Source organism: Varanus komodoensis, unplaced genomic scaffold (assembly GCF_004798865.1).
Source record: "Varanus komodoensis strain SLA01 unplaced genomic scaffold, ASM479886v1 scaffold6_2, whole genome shotgun sequence".
Classification (NCBI taxonomy): domain Eukaryota; kingdom Metazoa; phylum Chordata; class Lepidosauria; order Squamata; family Varanidae; genus Varanus; species Varanus komodoensis.
This window is the reverse complement of record NW_025336346.1, coordinates 13,526,376-13,541,340: the sequence shown is the minus strand read 5'-3', so window position 1 is coordinate 13,541,340 and position 14,965 is coordinate 13,526,376. Positions and strand designations below refer to the sequence as shown.

Here is a 14,965-nt window from a genome sequence, read left to right as displayed (position 1 = left end):
TTTGGTTTTAGTGCAAGCCCAATAACACAAAAGAAAGTCTCTTTCGGGGCAACAGAAATGGACAAATAGGACAGCTATTGGATGTCATGCCAAGCCAGTGAGAAAATGTGATTCTTTTGTGTGTGGGGCGGGGAGAGGGATCTTTTCTTTTCTAGACAAAAGAGGAAGTGCATATTAAGTGGATTATCTGAACAAGCCATGCTTTATTTTGAAATCTCCACTTCAACTAGGAAGAGTAAAATGGGCGGCTGGTGCCAGACAGGTTTCTGGGGCTCCTTGCTTTGAGAGCTCTTTGCGGAGCGGTGAAGAAATCTTAGGAGAACCAGTGACTTTCCAGTTCAACTAAGTTATCTAGAAATCACCATGAAATTTGTTTCGGCTTGCTTCCATTTTTGGTTTTGATCTGCTTTCCAAATTGTTCAGACAGACTAAATGCGATTACAAATGGGAAAACTATTTCTGCGTATTTTTCAAAAGTGTACACTTTCTCCTTCCCGATGAGAGCATCAAAATGTGCATTTTAAACAGCTTTTTTGAATGTGAATTGAAAATTTGGGAACCGGTGAAAATTTCTCTTAAAAAACCATCCTAGCAAGGACAGCAGGAGGTGCTACTTTGTCCTGCAGCCCGGGCAGCAAAATGCCTTGGGCTTGGGCTGGTTCTGCCAATACATTTTTAGTGCAGGTAGCAATGGCACAATGGGGGGTGAATGTCGAAGAAACTGTCTTTTTTCTGAAGCAGGAGTGAAGATGCCACCTGCCAGTGTGTCAGGATCATTCATCAGCCCTCCTAGCTCTGGCAAATGAATAAAGAGAGAACAAGGCATTCACGGTTTTACTATTGTTTGCGGCAGACTTGAGTAGAGGAAGTTTCAGAGGCAGAGACCAGATCCTGCCTTCCTTTTTGATGGGGCTCCTACTTCAGCAGCATGTTGCGGTTATGCTTCCAGGTAACCATGCATAGGAGGGCAGTCATGCCCTGCAAACTTAATGGAGAGTTTTTAAGGAGCTTATGTAGGATGTCTGTGCTTTATGATGGAGTGCGGCTTTTTTGCAAATAAATAATAAAAAGGCAGGATATGCACACACAGAGACATATCTGGGTGTGTAACTATATGACTGTCATCAGTAGCTCCTGAACTTCAGCATTTATCACAATACCACTGGCAGGAAATGCATGTTTTCCTGTACAATACGTTAAGTGCTTTTATCTTTAGCCATCTTTTTTGTTTCATGTTCTTCCTACAGTTGTTATTACCATTATTTTGGAGCTGTTAAGTTGTGAGTCTGCATAATATTTACCTATTACCACTTGCCTACTGCACACAGTTTGGCAGGTTAGCTTGCTGGGGATGTACCAGAACTGTTGTCTCTGCAGCATTAGCATTTTAAGCCTGCAGGGTTCTTTTCATGGTTAGAGAGGGTATGCAGGCAGGGCAGGGAAGGAGTCCTCTGTTAATTCAGTGAGGCTTATTTTTGCATTAATTTGCATAAGTCAAAACATTCTTATTTATAAATTTATTTATTTACTTAAAGCTTTCCTATTCCCATTACATCCTATTACAAAAAGTCTCAGGATGGTCATACAATCAAATTAAAAACAAAACAAAACCAAACAGTAGTTGAATACTGCTAAATTCCGTTTATTTCAGTAGGAAAGATTTAAGTGTATGCTTAATTTTCATCAAAATCAATGGAATTTAAAGTGTTTTGTTGTGGTTGGCTGGTATTATTAGCTGGTGGCTTCTTGCAGAATTATATTACATGTTCCATAATAACAAAAAGCAAGACTTGATCTTACCTTCTATACAACGCTCTCTTTTTTACTGAAGAGGAAAACATATTTAACAGTAGGAACATCATGAGTGGATTTTAGCCACTCTTACATTCCAAGCACATAAAACCAAACCTAATGAGAGATTCATTGCAAAAAAGCATCGTTTCATTATTGAATCTTGAATCATAGATCAGCACAATGTTTAGATGCAGGATAACACTGGAATTTTTATTAGTATGTTATACGTGCCTTAGAAATGCAGAAGAGGTTTTGAGGTTTGTTTGGTCCCCCCTTCCCCACTCCATCGGAGCGCTTTGACATGGAGTTCTTTTATGTTGTTGGAAATGTTGAACATAATTTGAACATTATCCCCAGATAATATGTCAGCTTTACTGTGGGCATGGGAAAGTTAACTTTTCTGCTCATTGCTGCTTCCATTATAAAATATGGTTTTGAGTTAATGGGCCCCACGTACGGTTGGTGACGGCTGCAGAAGTTCCATGGTTGGCTGCTCACATTTAACAAATGAGAGGTTATTCATGAGCGCTTGTCGAGAATAATGATTAGGGCTGAGCCAAGCGTTCTTCTTGCTTCAGGAACAGATGTTTCAGATATGTGAGACCTCTCGCCCTGGAAACCCCACAATCCTCTGCTGTTGTCACTTAATGGCCACTTGTAGACCCATTAACATTGGCCGCTGCCGCTTCAGTGCCCTTTTCCTTGGCTTTCTTCCTCCTTGACTGATCTCATCCTATCGGGGCTCATGGACTGGATATGACAGGATCCTGATGCCGCTGCACGTCCAAAAAGGTTTATGTGTAGCTGTCCCTTAGAATATGTGACCAACATTTAGCTCAGGAGTCCCGTACCAGGATACATATTTAAGGAATTTGAAAAACTGCTGTGGGCACCAGCAGGGGTTCATTGCTTTGGTACCCCTGTATTGCATCTGTAGAAGACATCTTATTCAGCAAAACGTTTGCTTTTTCATGTCTGTTGGACACTGCAAGTGCCTTTAATAAAAGATGGACTAATTCAGTTATTTGCTGGTGGAGCAAGTGTCCTGTGGATGCTTCTTTTGGCGGGAAGGTTATTACACAGATATATTTTGTATTGGAACAGTCTTTAATATTCACTCTTGCTTGCAGTCTTTTAAATTATTTACTGCTTAATGGAAGTTAATGAATGGTCAGTGGAAGAGGACTCTCTGCACTCCTGCAATAGCATAAAGACTAATATTACATCACTGGAAGGATAAACTCCTCCTCTAATGCAATGGACTTTCCAGCACTTTCAATTTATGAATGGGTGGCATGTAGAAGCCCCCATCAAACAGATATTTATTTGGATAGTTGGTCTGCTTTGATTTGAAACCTATGCATAATTGTTAAAAAGCTGTATGTTTTCATACAAGTCCATGCATGTGTATTTAAAATTCCATAAAAAATAAGGATAGAGTCCTGTCTCTATCATGGGAGATGCACAGAAGCCTCTCAGCTTATTTATTTATTTAAAGCTTTTATATACCATCCCATTGCTGGAGTCTCGGGACAGTTTACAACAAGCAGCTTACGTGCATCCTATGCTGACATGAGGCACGGAAGTGGTTATGTCTGCCTCAGCTGTGCCTTGCAGCAGGCATTTTCTCTAGACAGCCATTTCTGGCCATTAAATTTTGGTGCTAGGCCCTCCCAGCCTACTCCAAATGTAATCTTCCTCCACTAAGACCCTCTCCCCTTTCCTCCCTGCCCACCCCAAATTTAATGTTCTTTTCCAGGGCAAAAACACTGAGCACTAAAGGAATCGTTAGCAAGGAAACACCTAGATAATTTGAGCCAATCTTCATCATCAGAATTGTTGTCTTCTTCCCATGATGATGTTGGACATCATCACAGCAAAACAGTATTTAGATATGGCTGCTTTCAATATTATGTATTTCCCCAACCCACGGTTTTATAACCTTTGTGTCTATGGTGGTGAGTGGTTGTTCTGGTTGATTGTTATGTCGTGTATATTGTTTTTCTTCTCATTCTTTGTTTGTTTGTTTTTATGAGTTTTGCAAATCCGCTTAGAGAGTCCTGTTGGACTCTTGAGTAAGCAGATTATAAATGCAGTTATAAATATATAAATAAATAACCAGATGGCCTTTTTCTGCATGTTGCCTGGAACATCAAAGGGGCAAGGTGAGGTTTGTAAGAGAAAGGGCAGGGCTGAAAAAGAAGTCACTGATGAACCAGGTGGTGGAGCTGAATGGCAGAGGATTGCCATTCCTTGTTGTGGTGCTTTGTTGACGACAAAGGCCTGGATTGTTCCTTGGTCCGATAGAGTAAGGCGATGTTCAGAGCAGAATGACTATGTCCTGTTTGCCAGGGTCAGGAACTAGCTTACTTTTCCAACACAGAAGAACCACTCAGAGTAACCATGTGTGGACAACTAAAATAGGCGTGTGGTTAGCACATGGGGATGGGAGCGGCAGTCTGCGGACCCTGCTCCTTATCTGTGTGAATCAGTTTCTCCTTCGTGTGAATGCAGACCCCCTGTTCACACGGCTTGCAGGCCTAAAGCACGTGTGAAGACCAGCATGCTGAGCTTGGGGGTGGGGTCTGTCGCTGCCATCGCAGGCTCCATGCGCTGTGCTGATTGTATACACATTGGAAGTCAGAATGCAGAATCTCCTCCAGTCTAAGGGCAGAATTCCACTGTAGAGAAGCTCTCGGGGCCTACATTCAGCAGTCAGTGGTATATGGGGCAGAAAGCAAAGAGGCAGAAATATGGGGTCAAAGGCAGAAGGCATCAGGCCAACATTCTCATAAAGAAGCCAATTTTAGCATAAAGCTCTTGCAATCATTAACCAAGCCTTCAACCATTTAAAATGAAAAAGGATTGTAGCAAAGTCAAGCCAGTGTGTGGTGTGGTGGCTAAGAGCCTGGGACTGGGACTCAGACGACCTGGGTTCTAGTCCCCGCTCAGCCATGGAGCCAACTGGGTGACTTGGGCCAGTCACAGACTCTCAGCCCAACCTACCTCACAGGGTGATTGTTGTGGGGATAAGATGGAGGAGGAGAATGATGTAAGCTGCCTTGAGCCCTTTGTAGGAAAAAGGCAGGATATAAATTGAAAAAGAAAAGAAAAGAAAGAAAGAAAGAAAGAAAGAAAGAAAGAAAGAAAGAAAGAAAGAAAGAAAGAAGCCAACAACTGATGGTTGGTTGGAGAAAAGGGGCTGGGGGCAAGGCCAACTGGGGGAGCCCAGGCAGCCATTTTTTCTTAGACTGTGATGCCCAAAAGTGGACACAGTACTCCAAATGAGGCCTAAGGAGTGCTGAGTAAAGGAGAACTAGTATTTCATGTGATTTGGAAGTGCTGCTTCTGTTAATGCAGCCCCAAATAGCATTTGCCCTTTTTGCAGACACATCACATTGTTGACTCCTATTCAGCTTGTGATCTACAACAATTTCGAGATCCTTCTCACTTGCAATATTGTTGAGCCAAGTCCCCCTCATCTTGTAACTATGCATTTGGTTTCTTTTTCCTAGGTGCAGAACTTGGCATTTGTCCCTTTGTAGAACCAGCTGTTACTTAGGGACGGGACAAATACCAGAGCCCCACAGTTATATGCCTATTATTAAAATGATGGAAGGAAAGCAATATTTGCATGTCTTAAAAGTTGTAAAACTTGCTTTCCATTTGATCCTCCTTAGATTGCCTTGTTATTAAATATAGAATTAAGTGCTTCATTAAATACTTGGCCTTTCTTTTTCCTATTTACTTTTCAGTAGAATGATGGAAAGTATACCACCTGGTTAAATTGCCCCCTGTGGCTGCAGGAGAAAAATCAGACTTAGCAACTTGCGATATATGTTAATTAGAAAAGAAAAGAAAAACAGAGAACAGTTTGCATCTCTTCCATGTGTAAAACCAATTTGCAAACAGCATGCTTATAAGGACATTGTTCTGGCAATATCCGTTGCCGCCTATTTTTAACTAGAAAATAACAGTCAATATGCAGCTATGCAACATCTTTGGTTTGTGGATCTGCTTTAATTAGAGCATTCTTATATTTATCCGAAGTGTTATAAATCAGTTTTTCAGTGTTGTTGGCAAATGAGTTGATATAGTCAAAGGTTTTCTCATTTTCTTTAAATAGACTATCATTTTAATTTGGCTAATTCTTCTCAAATTGTTGTTTTCAGGGGGAAGAAAATACAAAAAGACTCAGTATCTTTGCTGATCCATGAGTGAGATCAACAGTTTATTTAATCAAATCTGGCTTTGATGTAAATGAGAAAATGTGGCAGTGGGAACAGGTCATCTCCTTCTCAGAAAGTAATACAAAAAGTCTCCTTGAAAATATTTCATATATTTGACTGATATAATTCACAAGTCTTTCTTTAGGTCAGAATACTTAGGATTTTCTTAAGGAGATGCTTTGCTCAAAATGGGCCTAAGTCACAGGAGGACAGATTTGGGTTGAATATTAGGACAAACGCCTTCATGGTGTGAGTCGTTCCATTATGGAACAATTTATCCAAAGCAGTTCCTGGTCGGTGAACTTGAAGCAGAAGCTGAGGTGCTATCTCTTGAGGATGTCCTAGCTCCAGAACTCCTGTATCCAGCAGAAGGTTCGGCTTGATGTCCTACAACAAGGCATAAAGTGGATCTCCAGATGTTCCATGCTTCATTTCCCAGCATTCCAAATCATTGGCCATGCCAGCACAGACTTTTGGGAGCTAAAATCCAAAATACCTGAAGATCTACTACCCACAACCTCTTCCAACTCTCTGATGTTATTCTGTGAATCCCAGACTGAGTTTCCTAATTGTATAGAGCATAACTTGAAATAATTGCTGAGATTTATAGTCAACCCACACCTAAGGGTGGATGATGTTTCCATATGAGAACGCTTGAAGGGACTTAAAGATTTTCTGTTGGAGGACACACACTTATTTACTATAACAGAGATACAGACCTGGTTTGTGTGATGTGGCCCTCAAACTTCTCCTCTCCTGTGACTGCAGCTACCTTTGGCCCTCACTTTCATGCTTGATACTTCCCTTCACTGGTCTCCAGATGGCACATAAACATCTGGCTTACAGAGCACTGAGCAGGGTCACTAAACACATGCAATGCCAGGGCAAAGCAATACAACCAGGGCAGGGATTGTTCAAATCCCAGGGAAGAGCAATAAACTGGAGGGGGAAATCATACACATTTCCTAGCAGTGGACATTTTATCGTGTGCAATTAAAATGTACTTGGGACACTCTTTTGTGGGAAAATGGCAGCAACTGCAGCTGCAAGATTGTGAGGAGTAGTAAGGAATTTTCCTCCTCTTTCTGTAAGGTACTCTTGTGTTCTCACAACCCATGCCCCACCATGCTCAAATGTCACAAAAACCTGCCACGCATGTGACCAACCCAACAAGAAGTTGTGGGTTTTCAGGGTGGCTTGTTCATGAAAAAGAAACCATCCTGTGGAAACTGTGCTGCATTCACATGACCTGACAAGCCACCATGGCTAATCAGGGGCAGGTGTTTTTACTTCACTAGAACAACGAAGAAGGTTGTTTGTGAGGGAGGGTGGCCATGAGAGATGAAATTGACAAATACATTAAACATTGGTGTACTTCTTGGCTCAAGAAGCCATCAGTTTTAAGGAGGTTGTCAAACTGTTATGCATGCATAAGTTCAGAAAAAGAATTCCATCTGATGATCTGATTTGGGGGCAGTTTCCCATGGGAGCTGGCAAGGAAAGGGTGCTGATGTAGGAATTGAGGAAATGAAGACATCTGGTACACATGCTGGGAGCCAGCAGAGAGACTAAACAAGCTGTGGAAAGTGGCAGTTCCTGTCAGGAGAGCAATTAACAACCAACCCCGGGGGGGCTTCCTCTCTGGGTGACTTAGCAGGATGTACAACCCTGCCCAATGAGTTGGACACAGGCTTAGTCAAATTTAGATCTGCTGCAATCAATGCCATTTAAGTTAGTCGTAAGTAACATGACCTAATGATTTCTGCGGCCCACTCTTAAGCGTGACTTAGTCTAGATGCAACCCAGAGGATGAAGGCTAATATGAAATTGTGTCATTGCATAAAGACACATTACCAGCCTTTTTCCATTTCAGAGATATCAACAGCGGCAGCACTGAGTGACCACGGTGGGTGTGGGGAGTAGCTGGAAAATGAGTCCTTCTCCAGTAAAGAGCCCTGCTGGTCTTTCTGTACCAGATGATTTCCTTTCTAATTGTGCGGAATCCTGGAAGCCAGCTACTTATTCAGGTATTGCAGTCCCAGGGAGAGGCGTCCTGGCAAAGGAAGGCGAAGGGCACGGATGAAGCAAATGATGGTTGAAGGGCTATGGTTGCTGTGCCGGCTTCCTGATATGATGGCATTTCTATGGCATCTCGGTTAGAGGGAGGCAAACACTGAAGTGACTGCCCTGTGGTGTTGGAGGAAAAGACGCCTCTCCTTTTGCATCCTCTGATCTATGTACACCAGCAGCTCAGCTAGTAGAGGTGATTGGCACATGTCCCAGGTAGTGCAGTGCATTTTGTGTGCCTCAAAGGTCATGAAAAATGTAGAAACCGTCACCAGTAGGACTGCAGTATCACTAGTGCTGTTGGGAATGGGCCATTCTATTCTGCTTAGGCACTGCTTAAAAATAGCGTAGACGTACTGCTGCCCTTTTACTTCTATGGCCTTTTGGGCTGTCCTTTTATATTTTTGTATTTATTCTTTTTTTTTTACAAAATCCCAAGCTGTGTCTGTTAGCTTGTATTTTATCCCTCTTACTATATACCTGTATTTATTCACCCAGCCAGCATCCAAACATAACACTTCAGACCAAGCGAATGTTAGTCCACAAAAGCATATGCCACAATATATTTGCTCATCTCTAAGCAGAAGCACACAACATTTTTTTTTTGGCTAAACTGTTCTAAAGCACTCTATATGCAGCTGCCTTTAAAGATGGTTTGAAAACATCAGCTGGTACAGAATGTTTTCATCCAATGAATAGAACAAAAGAGTCGTCACTGATTTTTCTAATTGCAACAGCCACAGCATCCAAGTGTGTTCAGAGCATTAAATGGTGCTGAACACTTTCTCCGCATGCCATTTTCCTGATAAAAAATCCTTCCCTTGCCCTTGGAGAAAACGGATTTATTTTTTAAGGGAGGGCATTTTGATCAGGAAATGATCAAAATTATTAAGAGGACAGGGTTAATATCCCTAACCATTTAGTTCCCCATCCCTCACCGCTAGGACAGCACTGTGATTCCAAAACTAGGCTGTCAATCTCAGAACTTCCAGTAGAAGATGTATTTTGGCCCAAAGAGACTTGCTGACACCAATATAGACCCCCCTAAAATTTCAGAAGTGAAAGAAGGGGTGTTTTCCTGTTCCCAAGAATCCCTTTCCAGGCTCTTTGCACCTCCTCCTGCTTGCACACTGTTGGCTCTCCTAAACCTTCTTTAGGTGGTCTTCAGGACCAGTCCCTCCATTGGCCAGTGAAGCTGGCCACCAGAAGTGGCCTATGCAAAGGCATGTGGGGAAGAACAGGGCGGTCCCATAGCCAATTCCTCCTGAGCCCCACACTGATTCCTCTGCTGGGGGCCAGAGCTTTGAGTGCTTCTCTGTTGACCTTAGATGGAGTGGCAAATGCTGGTCTAGCTGGATTCTGTGCATAGAGTGAGTGTGTGGAGGGGCATCTCGTCCTTTGACAAGGTGAGAAAAGGACTTAGGTTAGTCATGTTTAGTCTGCATTTGCCTATCTTCCACCAGTTTGGAGTTTGCTGGATATTTGCTGTTTTTGTTAAAGGGAAACTTGAAAAACAACATTTTTCACAGTACCTTACCAACAGTCAAAATAGACCTCAGCAGCATATGCTGCCATGTGTGTACACATGTCTGTGAGTGTGTGTGCCCACACTTGTGTGTGTGTGTGTGTGTTGCCTTGGTGTTTAAGCATATACATTGGCTACATGTACCCTGAAGACAATACGTCTTTATCCAGCTGTACACTTTCAGTGCCCCAAGGGAGGGAACTGAATCATCTTGAAAAATGACAGCACTAGTAACTTGCCGGCTGAAGAACTAAGAAGATACTATTCCTGAAAGGCACGAAACAGGGACAAAATTAGGACACTGATCTACATGCGAACAGAAAGTCAGGACTGCCCTGATAAATTTGGTTACCTACTGTACATTTTCAGCCGAGCCTCAGGGAAGAAATACTGACTCTGATCTAGGAAGCTGTTAAGCTCTGTTTCATGGGCAGAGAATTGGGCAGCTGCAGTGCAGTTCAGAAAGGCATTTGAACGCTGGGCAGCCCTTTTGGAACTCAGGTCCTGAAAGCATCTTTCAGGGCAGGGGTGGGGGATGTGTGGCTGTGCTGACTAGGGAGGATGGGACTTGCAGTCCCAAACATTGGGAGGGCCCCATGTTGCCCACCTCTTCTTGACAGCAACAGTGCTTTTTAGATCTCTTCCACGTGCCCGAGAGGTAATGGGTGAGAAGGGCACGGCAGGGGAAGTGCATCCAGCTTAGCGCATCACCAGCCGACTGCTCTTAAGCACTCTTTGAAGAGGTCAAGTGAAGGAGATGTTTGAAAATATCTCAAGAAGAAAAGCTGAGGAGCTCAGGACCTTTTAATTACTCTACAGATACGATTACAGGCAAGCGAGAACTGATGAAAGTTCAGCTATGCTCCTTGCTGCTCAGGACCGAGGCGGCGTGTGGGGCTTCTTATTTTACAGAAGATGGTCCTCAGTTTGGAGGCAGCCTCTGTTCAGTGGGTTGTTCGAGTTTCAAGGTAAAAGCAGTGTGTGGAGCGAGAGCGGCGTCCTGTCAGCAACAACAGAGAGTGCAGGAACACAAAGTTCCCGGGCATCGTCCTCTCCCACCATGGGGAGACGCACTGCATTGCCATCCAAGTCACAGCAATTGGATTGGATCCCGTGAGCTGGCAGAAAGGGACCCCGCCCACTTGTCCCCTCCAGCCCCTTACAAATGGGTGGACACTGCTGGGTGGGCTGAACTGTGAGGTGGAAGAGAAGGGGGTCCCTGGAAACTGAGCAGAGGCGTCTCCCATCCGTGGGAGAATGGTGCAGGATCCAGCCCCTCATCCTTACACATGCATCTAGGCATATATGTCAGCATCCTGGGTGGTGTGCGTGTGGCCACCCTATTCCCCTGCCTTTACTCTGTTCCCGGGGCTCTGATTATTTGAATGGCCTGCACGGGGCTCTTGCTTCTGTCACCACAGAGCCTGTTTTGCCAGAACAATGCCTGGCATGGGCTCACTGGTGGGAGAAGACGGTTTCCTTGGCTATAGACTTGCTCCAGAAGAAACCTATCCAGTCTGCACCTTCTGTGGGCCCTGATTCTCCGTGTACATTTGAATATATTTTTCTTTCTCATCATTGCAGACTATGGCATCAAGTGAACATCAGATGCCATAGACTACAATACGATTGTTTTCAGAAATAGGTAGGCAGGCTAATCCTATGGTCATTGTGAGGCCATCCCACAGACCAAAGGTTACAATGGATTCTGCTCCCAAGGTTGTGGACATTCCTATGACATCCAGAAGAGGACTCTGTTGGGCTGTTCCCTTCCTCTCATAGGCACTGTGGAGAGTGCCAGGATGTCAAGGGGGTGTTCTGTAGGGCAGAGAAGGGAGAAGCACAGAGCCACAGGCTCTTACAGCCTCCTCATCGCCATTACCACCCACTGCTGGTGTGTGATCTGGATGGGCTTAGAGGCCCTCCAGTTGAATGTCGTTAGGAGGAGGAGGCAGCGGCGGCATCCTATAGATGGAGGGCACCAGTCCATCTCCTGGGAGTGCAATCTGGAAGATACTCTTTACAGCTCAGCCCTAAGGAGTGTCTTCTCTGTAGCTGTGAAAACGGTGATTAGCTGTGCTGCTGGATTATGTCCTTGGCCCTCCAGTGGAAGTCCTCACTTGCGAAGCTGGAAGCAAAGAGGAGGAAGTGCTGTAGAAGCCCCAGTTGGCTGCTTGCTGGGCTGGCGCTGTTGGGTAGCGGCCCTGGTGCAAATCAGCTTGTGGCAGGAAGACATTTTTCAGTGGTGCTTCATTTTGGATGCCCTGCCCTGCCCTGCCCTGCCCTGCCCTGCCCTGCCCTGCCCTGCCCTGATTGATCTTCCCAGTGAGCACCCTGCTGTAGTTCAGGAGGGGTGGGAAGATTCAATCTTTCATTTTGTTTGGCTCTGATGGAGGCGTTGCTGCGCTTTCTTGGAGATATAAGTACAACTGCGTCCAAACAACACTGAACTACAGTCATTAAAATTCAGACTTCCTGTCTTGAAAAAGAGAGATTACTGTCCAGGTCAATCCCAAATCAAGAAAAGTGCCATAATGCTGGCAAATCCTTTAAAAGAAAGAATTTGCAATTTTGCATTGTGTAGGTAAAAGAAATGTAGGATATCCTATAATGAAACTACATTATTGCTGGATCCGCTGTGAGATAGTACATGGCCCATCATGCTCAATGGGTTTCATTCACAGGAGAGTGTGCACTGGATTGTGGCTGTAATCATTCCATAATATTTCAGAGTCAAGAGCAGGAAGTGGCACATCAGTGTCAGCAATATTATGTTGTATATTTAATTAGCATACCTTTTAGCCTTCATACAAGGCGATATGAAATATTTAAACAATTTTTGTTTGAACATACTTCTATAAATGAAGTCTTAAGTCATTAATGCATGGAAATATGTGGCCTTATCAATGCCTTTGGTTTTAAAATTAGATGTGGGGTGAGACGTCCAGCTGGCAAAGATCTCTTTGAGATTGTCAAGGTCCGGAAGCTCCACACTTACAATCCGGCTTGTCCCCGCTTTGAGGCAAAGATCCAGACCATGTAAATCTTCTTGTCCAACTCTGATACTTTAGTGCTGCTACTTAACATTTATAGAGCACATTTCAAGCATGTAAAACAATCCATAAACATACTGTGAGTAATATTTATGTCAGCTCTGTAATGTAGGCCAGCACAATCATCCCTGATTGCAAGAGCGAACAGACTTCAGGATTGTGGGGTCTACATCTTGTTGTTTTACTAAAACATGAAGTGCAAAAAGACATGTACTTAGCATTAAAACATTGTGAGCCCTGGAATGAGCTTTCAGTTTCAGCACTGAGTGGAACTTTCAGGGAGGAAGAAAGGACAGGGGATGGAAGGGATGGAAGGGAAACAGAAGCTGAGTGACTGGCTAGTGAATGTCGCTGATCTGGAATTGGAAGCCAGGAGTTCCAGGGTCCTTAATTCATTCAAGGCTATTTTACTCCTGTGGCATTAAGAAGATGGGTTAATGCTAAAGAACGTTCCGCTTATAGACCTGCTGAAACAGCATGGTGATATGAGTAAAGCATCTGGTGTCCCCCCCTCTTTTTTTTTTTTTTTTTAGTAGGGCAGTGCAACCGATTGTTCCCACCCCACCTTGGCACATCACAGCTAATCCATGGCAACGGTACCAGCGTTGGCACAGTAATAACATTCCAGTGTTCTGCAGAACATGAGCTGATTGGAGAAGGAGTTGTCACATGCATTTGGAAAGGAAATGGTACACAGTGGACAGCAGACATTCCTTCATGTAAACGTAAGTATTTTTTGTTTGTAAGCAGTGTGTGTCATTCTTCTCCATATCTTTCTTTTGACATATAAGTTATCCATAGCATTGGCCAAACTGGTAATGATGTGAGGTAATGATGTGAGGGAAATGATTGCTGACATCTAGAGTACTCTAATCATACTCTGACATCAATAGCTGTCATAAAAGAATGGCTTTCAGAAACCTGTGAGCTGGATATAAATGCCACTGATTTTAACAAAGTTCTCCTGAACTTATTTTCCTGTAGCTGTTAAGACATGCCATTTCTCGAAAATTGCAATATGTCTGCTTCTTGTATATAATATGATTGTGAATAGGTGTATCTATCTATTTATTTATTTATTTAATGCCATACTTTTGGAAAAATGATTGATTTCCTTGGAAAGTGGCGAGTTTTGTAAAGTGCAATTAGGCTATTGCCTGTGAAGAGCAGAAAGAAGCAGCCATCATATTGACAAATTGGGCTTGAATGGCAATGATGTTACTGTCTTTTCACTCAATGGTTTTTTTATTTATTGCACCAGTGACAAGAATCGGGCTGGGGAAGGAAACTTGACACCAAGCGCCAGGTTTCCAGCACTATAAATCCTTGACAGATCTGAAGTGGACAGGCAGTGCCCTGATCCTTTGAACTTGCTTGTCATCCTGAACCACAGTTGTACAGCCAGGTTAATGGAGCTTTCTTTCCCAGGAAGTGGCTGCTGTTAGGTTTTGGAAGATGACGCAAGAGCAGCGGAGTCTGGGGACTCCATTGTCAGCAGGGCAGCTTACCCACTCCAGGCTTTGGCTGGAACTTTAAAGGAACTGCCCGTGGAGCTGAATCTGCTTTGGGCTGTGGTACTACTGATCCACAGTCACTGGAGTCAGCAGCCTCCATTGCACAAGAGATACTTCATTAGAACATTAATTAGCCCTGTGTTGAGGCTTGCCATCCAGTTAAGTGAATCAGTTAGTCTGCAATTGATGGCTCAGTTCAATTTCTTTTCCTTGTTACATCCAGGTGGAGCTGCAGATATTCTGCACTCTGGAAGCAGTGGGGGGACTGGATGAGAACTAAACAACCGAAGCTCAGTTCAAATGACACAGAGATGCTATTGGTGAATGAATGCCCTCTCAAGCTAGGGAGGTCCTAGCTTCACCCAAGAGATCAGCCTTTCTGCATTTGTCAGAGGTGATTTGATCCGTGCTCAGTCTAAAAACTCAGTCTAATATTAGACTGACTACAGCACTACAGTTTTCTCTACTGCATTGTGCAGGGAGCTGCTGGTGAGGAGAATCTGAAAGCTACAGCTGAAAACTTGATGCCACATTGCCAACCAGGAACAAGCACCAGGAGCATTTTGTGCACATGTTAAGACAGCTTCATAAATTAGATATGAGTTTAAGAAAAACCCTGCTAGATCAGCATCCATCTAATTTATTTATTTATTTATTTATTTATTTATTTATTTATTTATTTATTTGGGAAACTTGTAATTCAGCATTCTGCTCGCACAATAGCCAACCAGCTACCAGTGGAGGAACCATGTTCCCCAGCAGCTGGCCTACATAAGCATATTT

At 43.5% G+C, this 14,965-nt stretch overlaps 1 protein-coding gene across 1 annotated transcript in view; it reads left to right on the top strand.

Annotated features, from left to right (window-relative positions):
- SUSD3 (sushi domain containing 3) overlaps positions 1-14,965 on the top strand; it is a 47,916-nt gene that overhangs the window by 13,277 nt on the left and 19,674 nt on the right. The window contains exon 3 of the mRNA XM_044451461.1: positions 13,202-13,393. Coding sequence (XP_044307396.1) covers positions 13,202-13,393 — 192 coding nt within the window. The remainder of the gene's footprint in view (positions 1-13,201; positions 13,394-14,965) is intronic.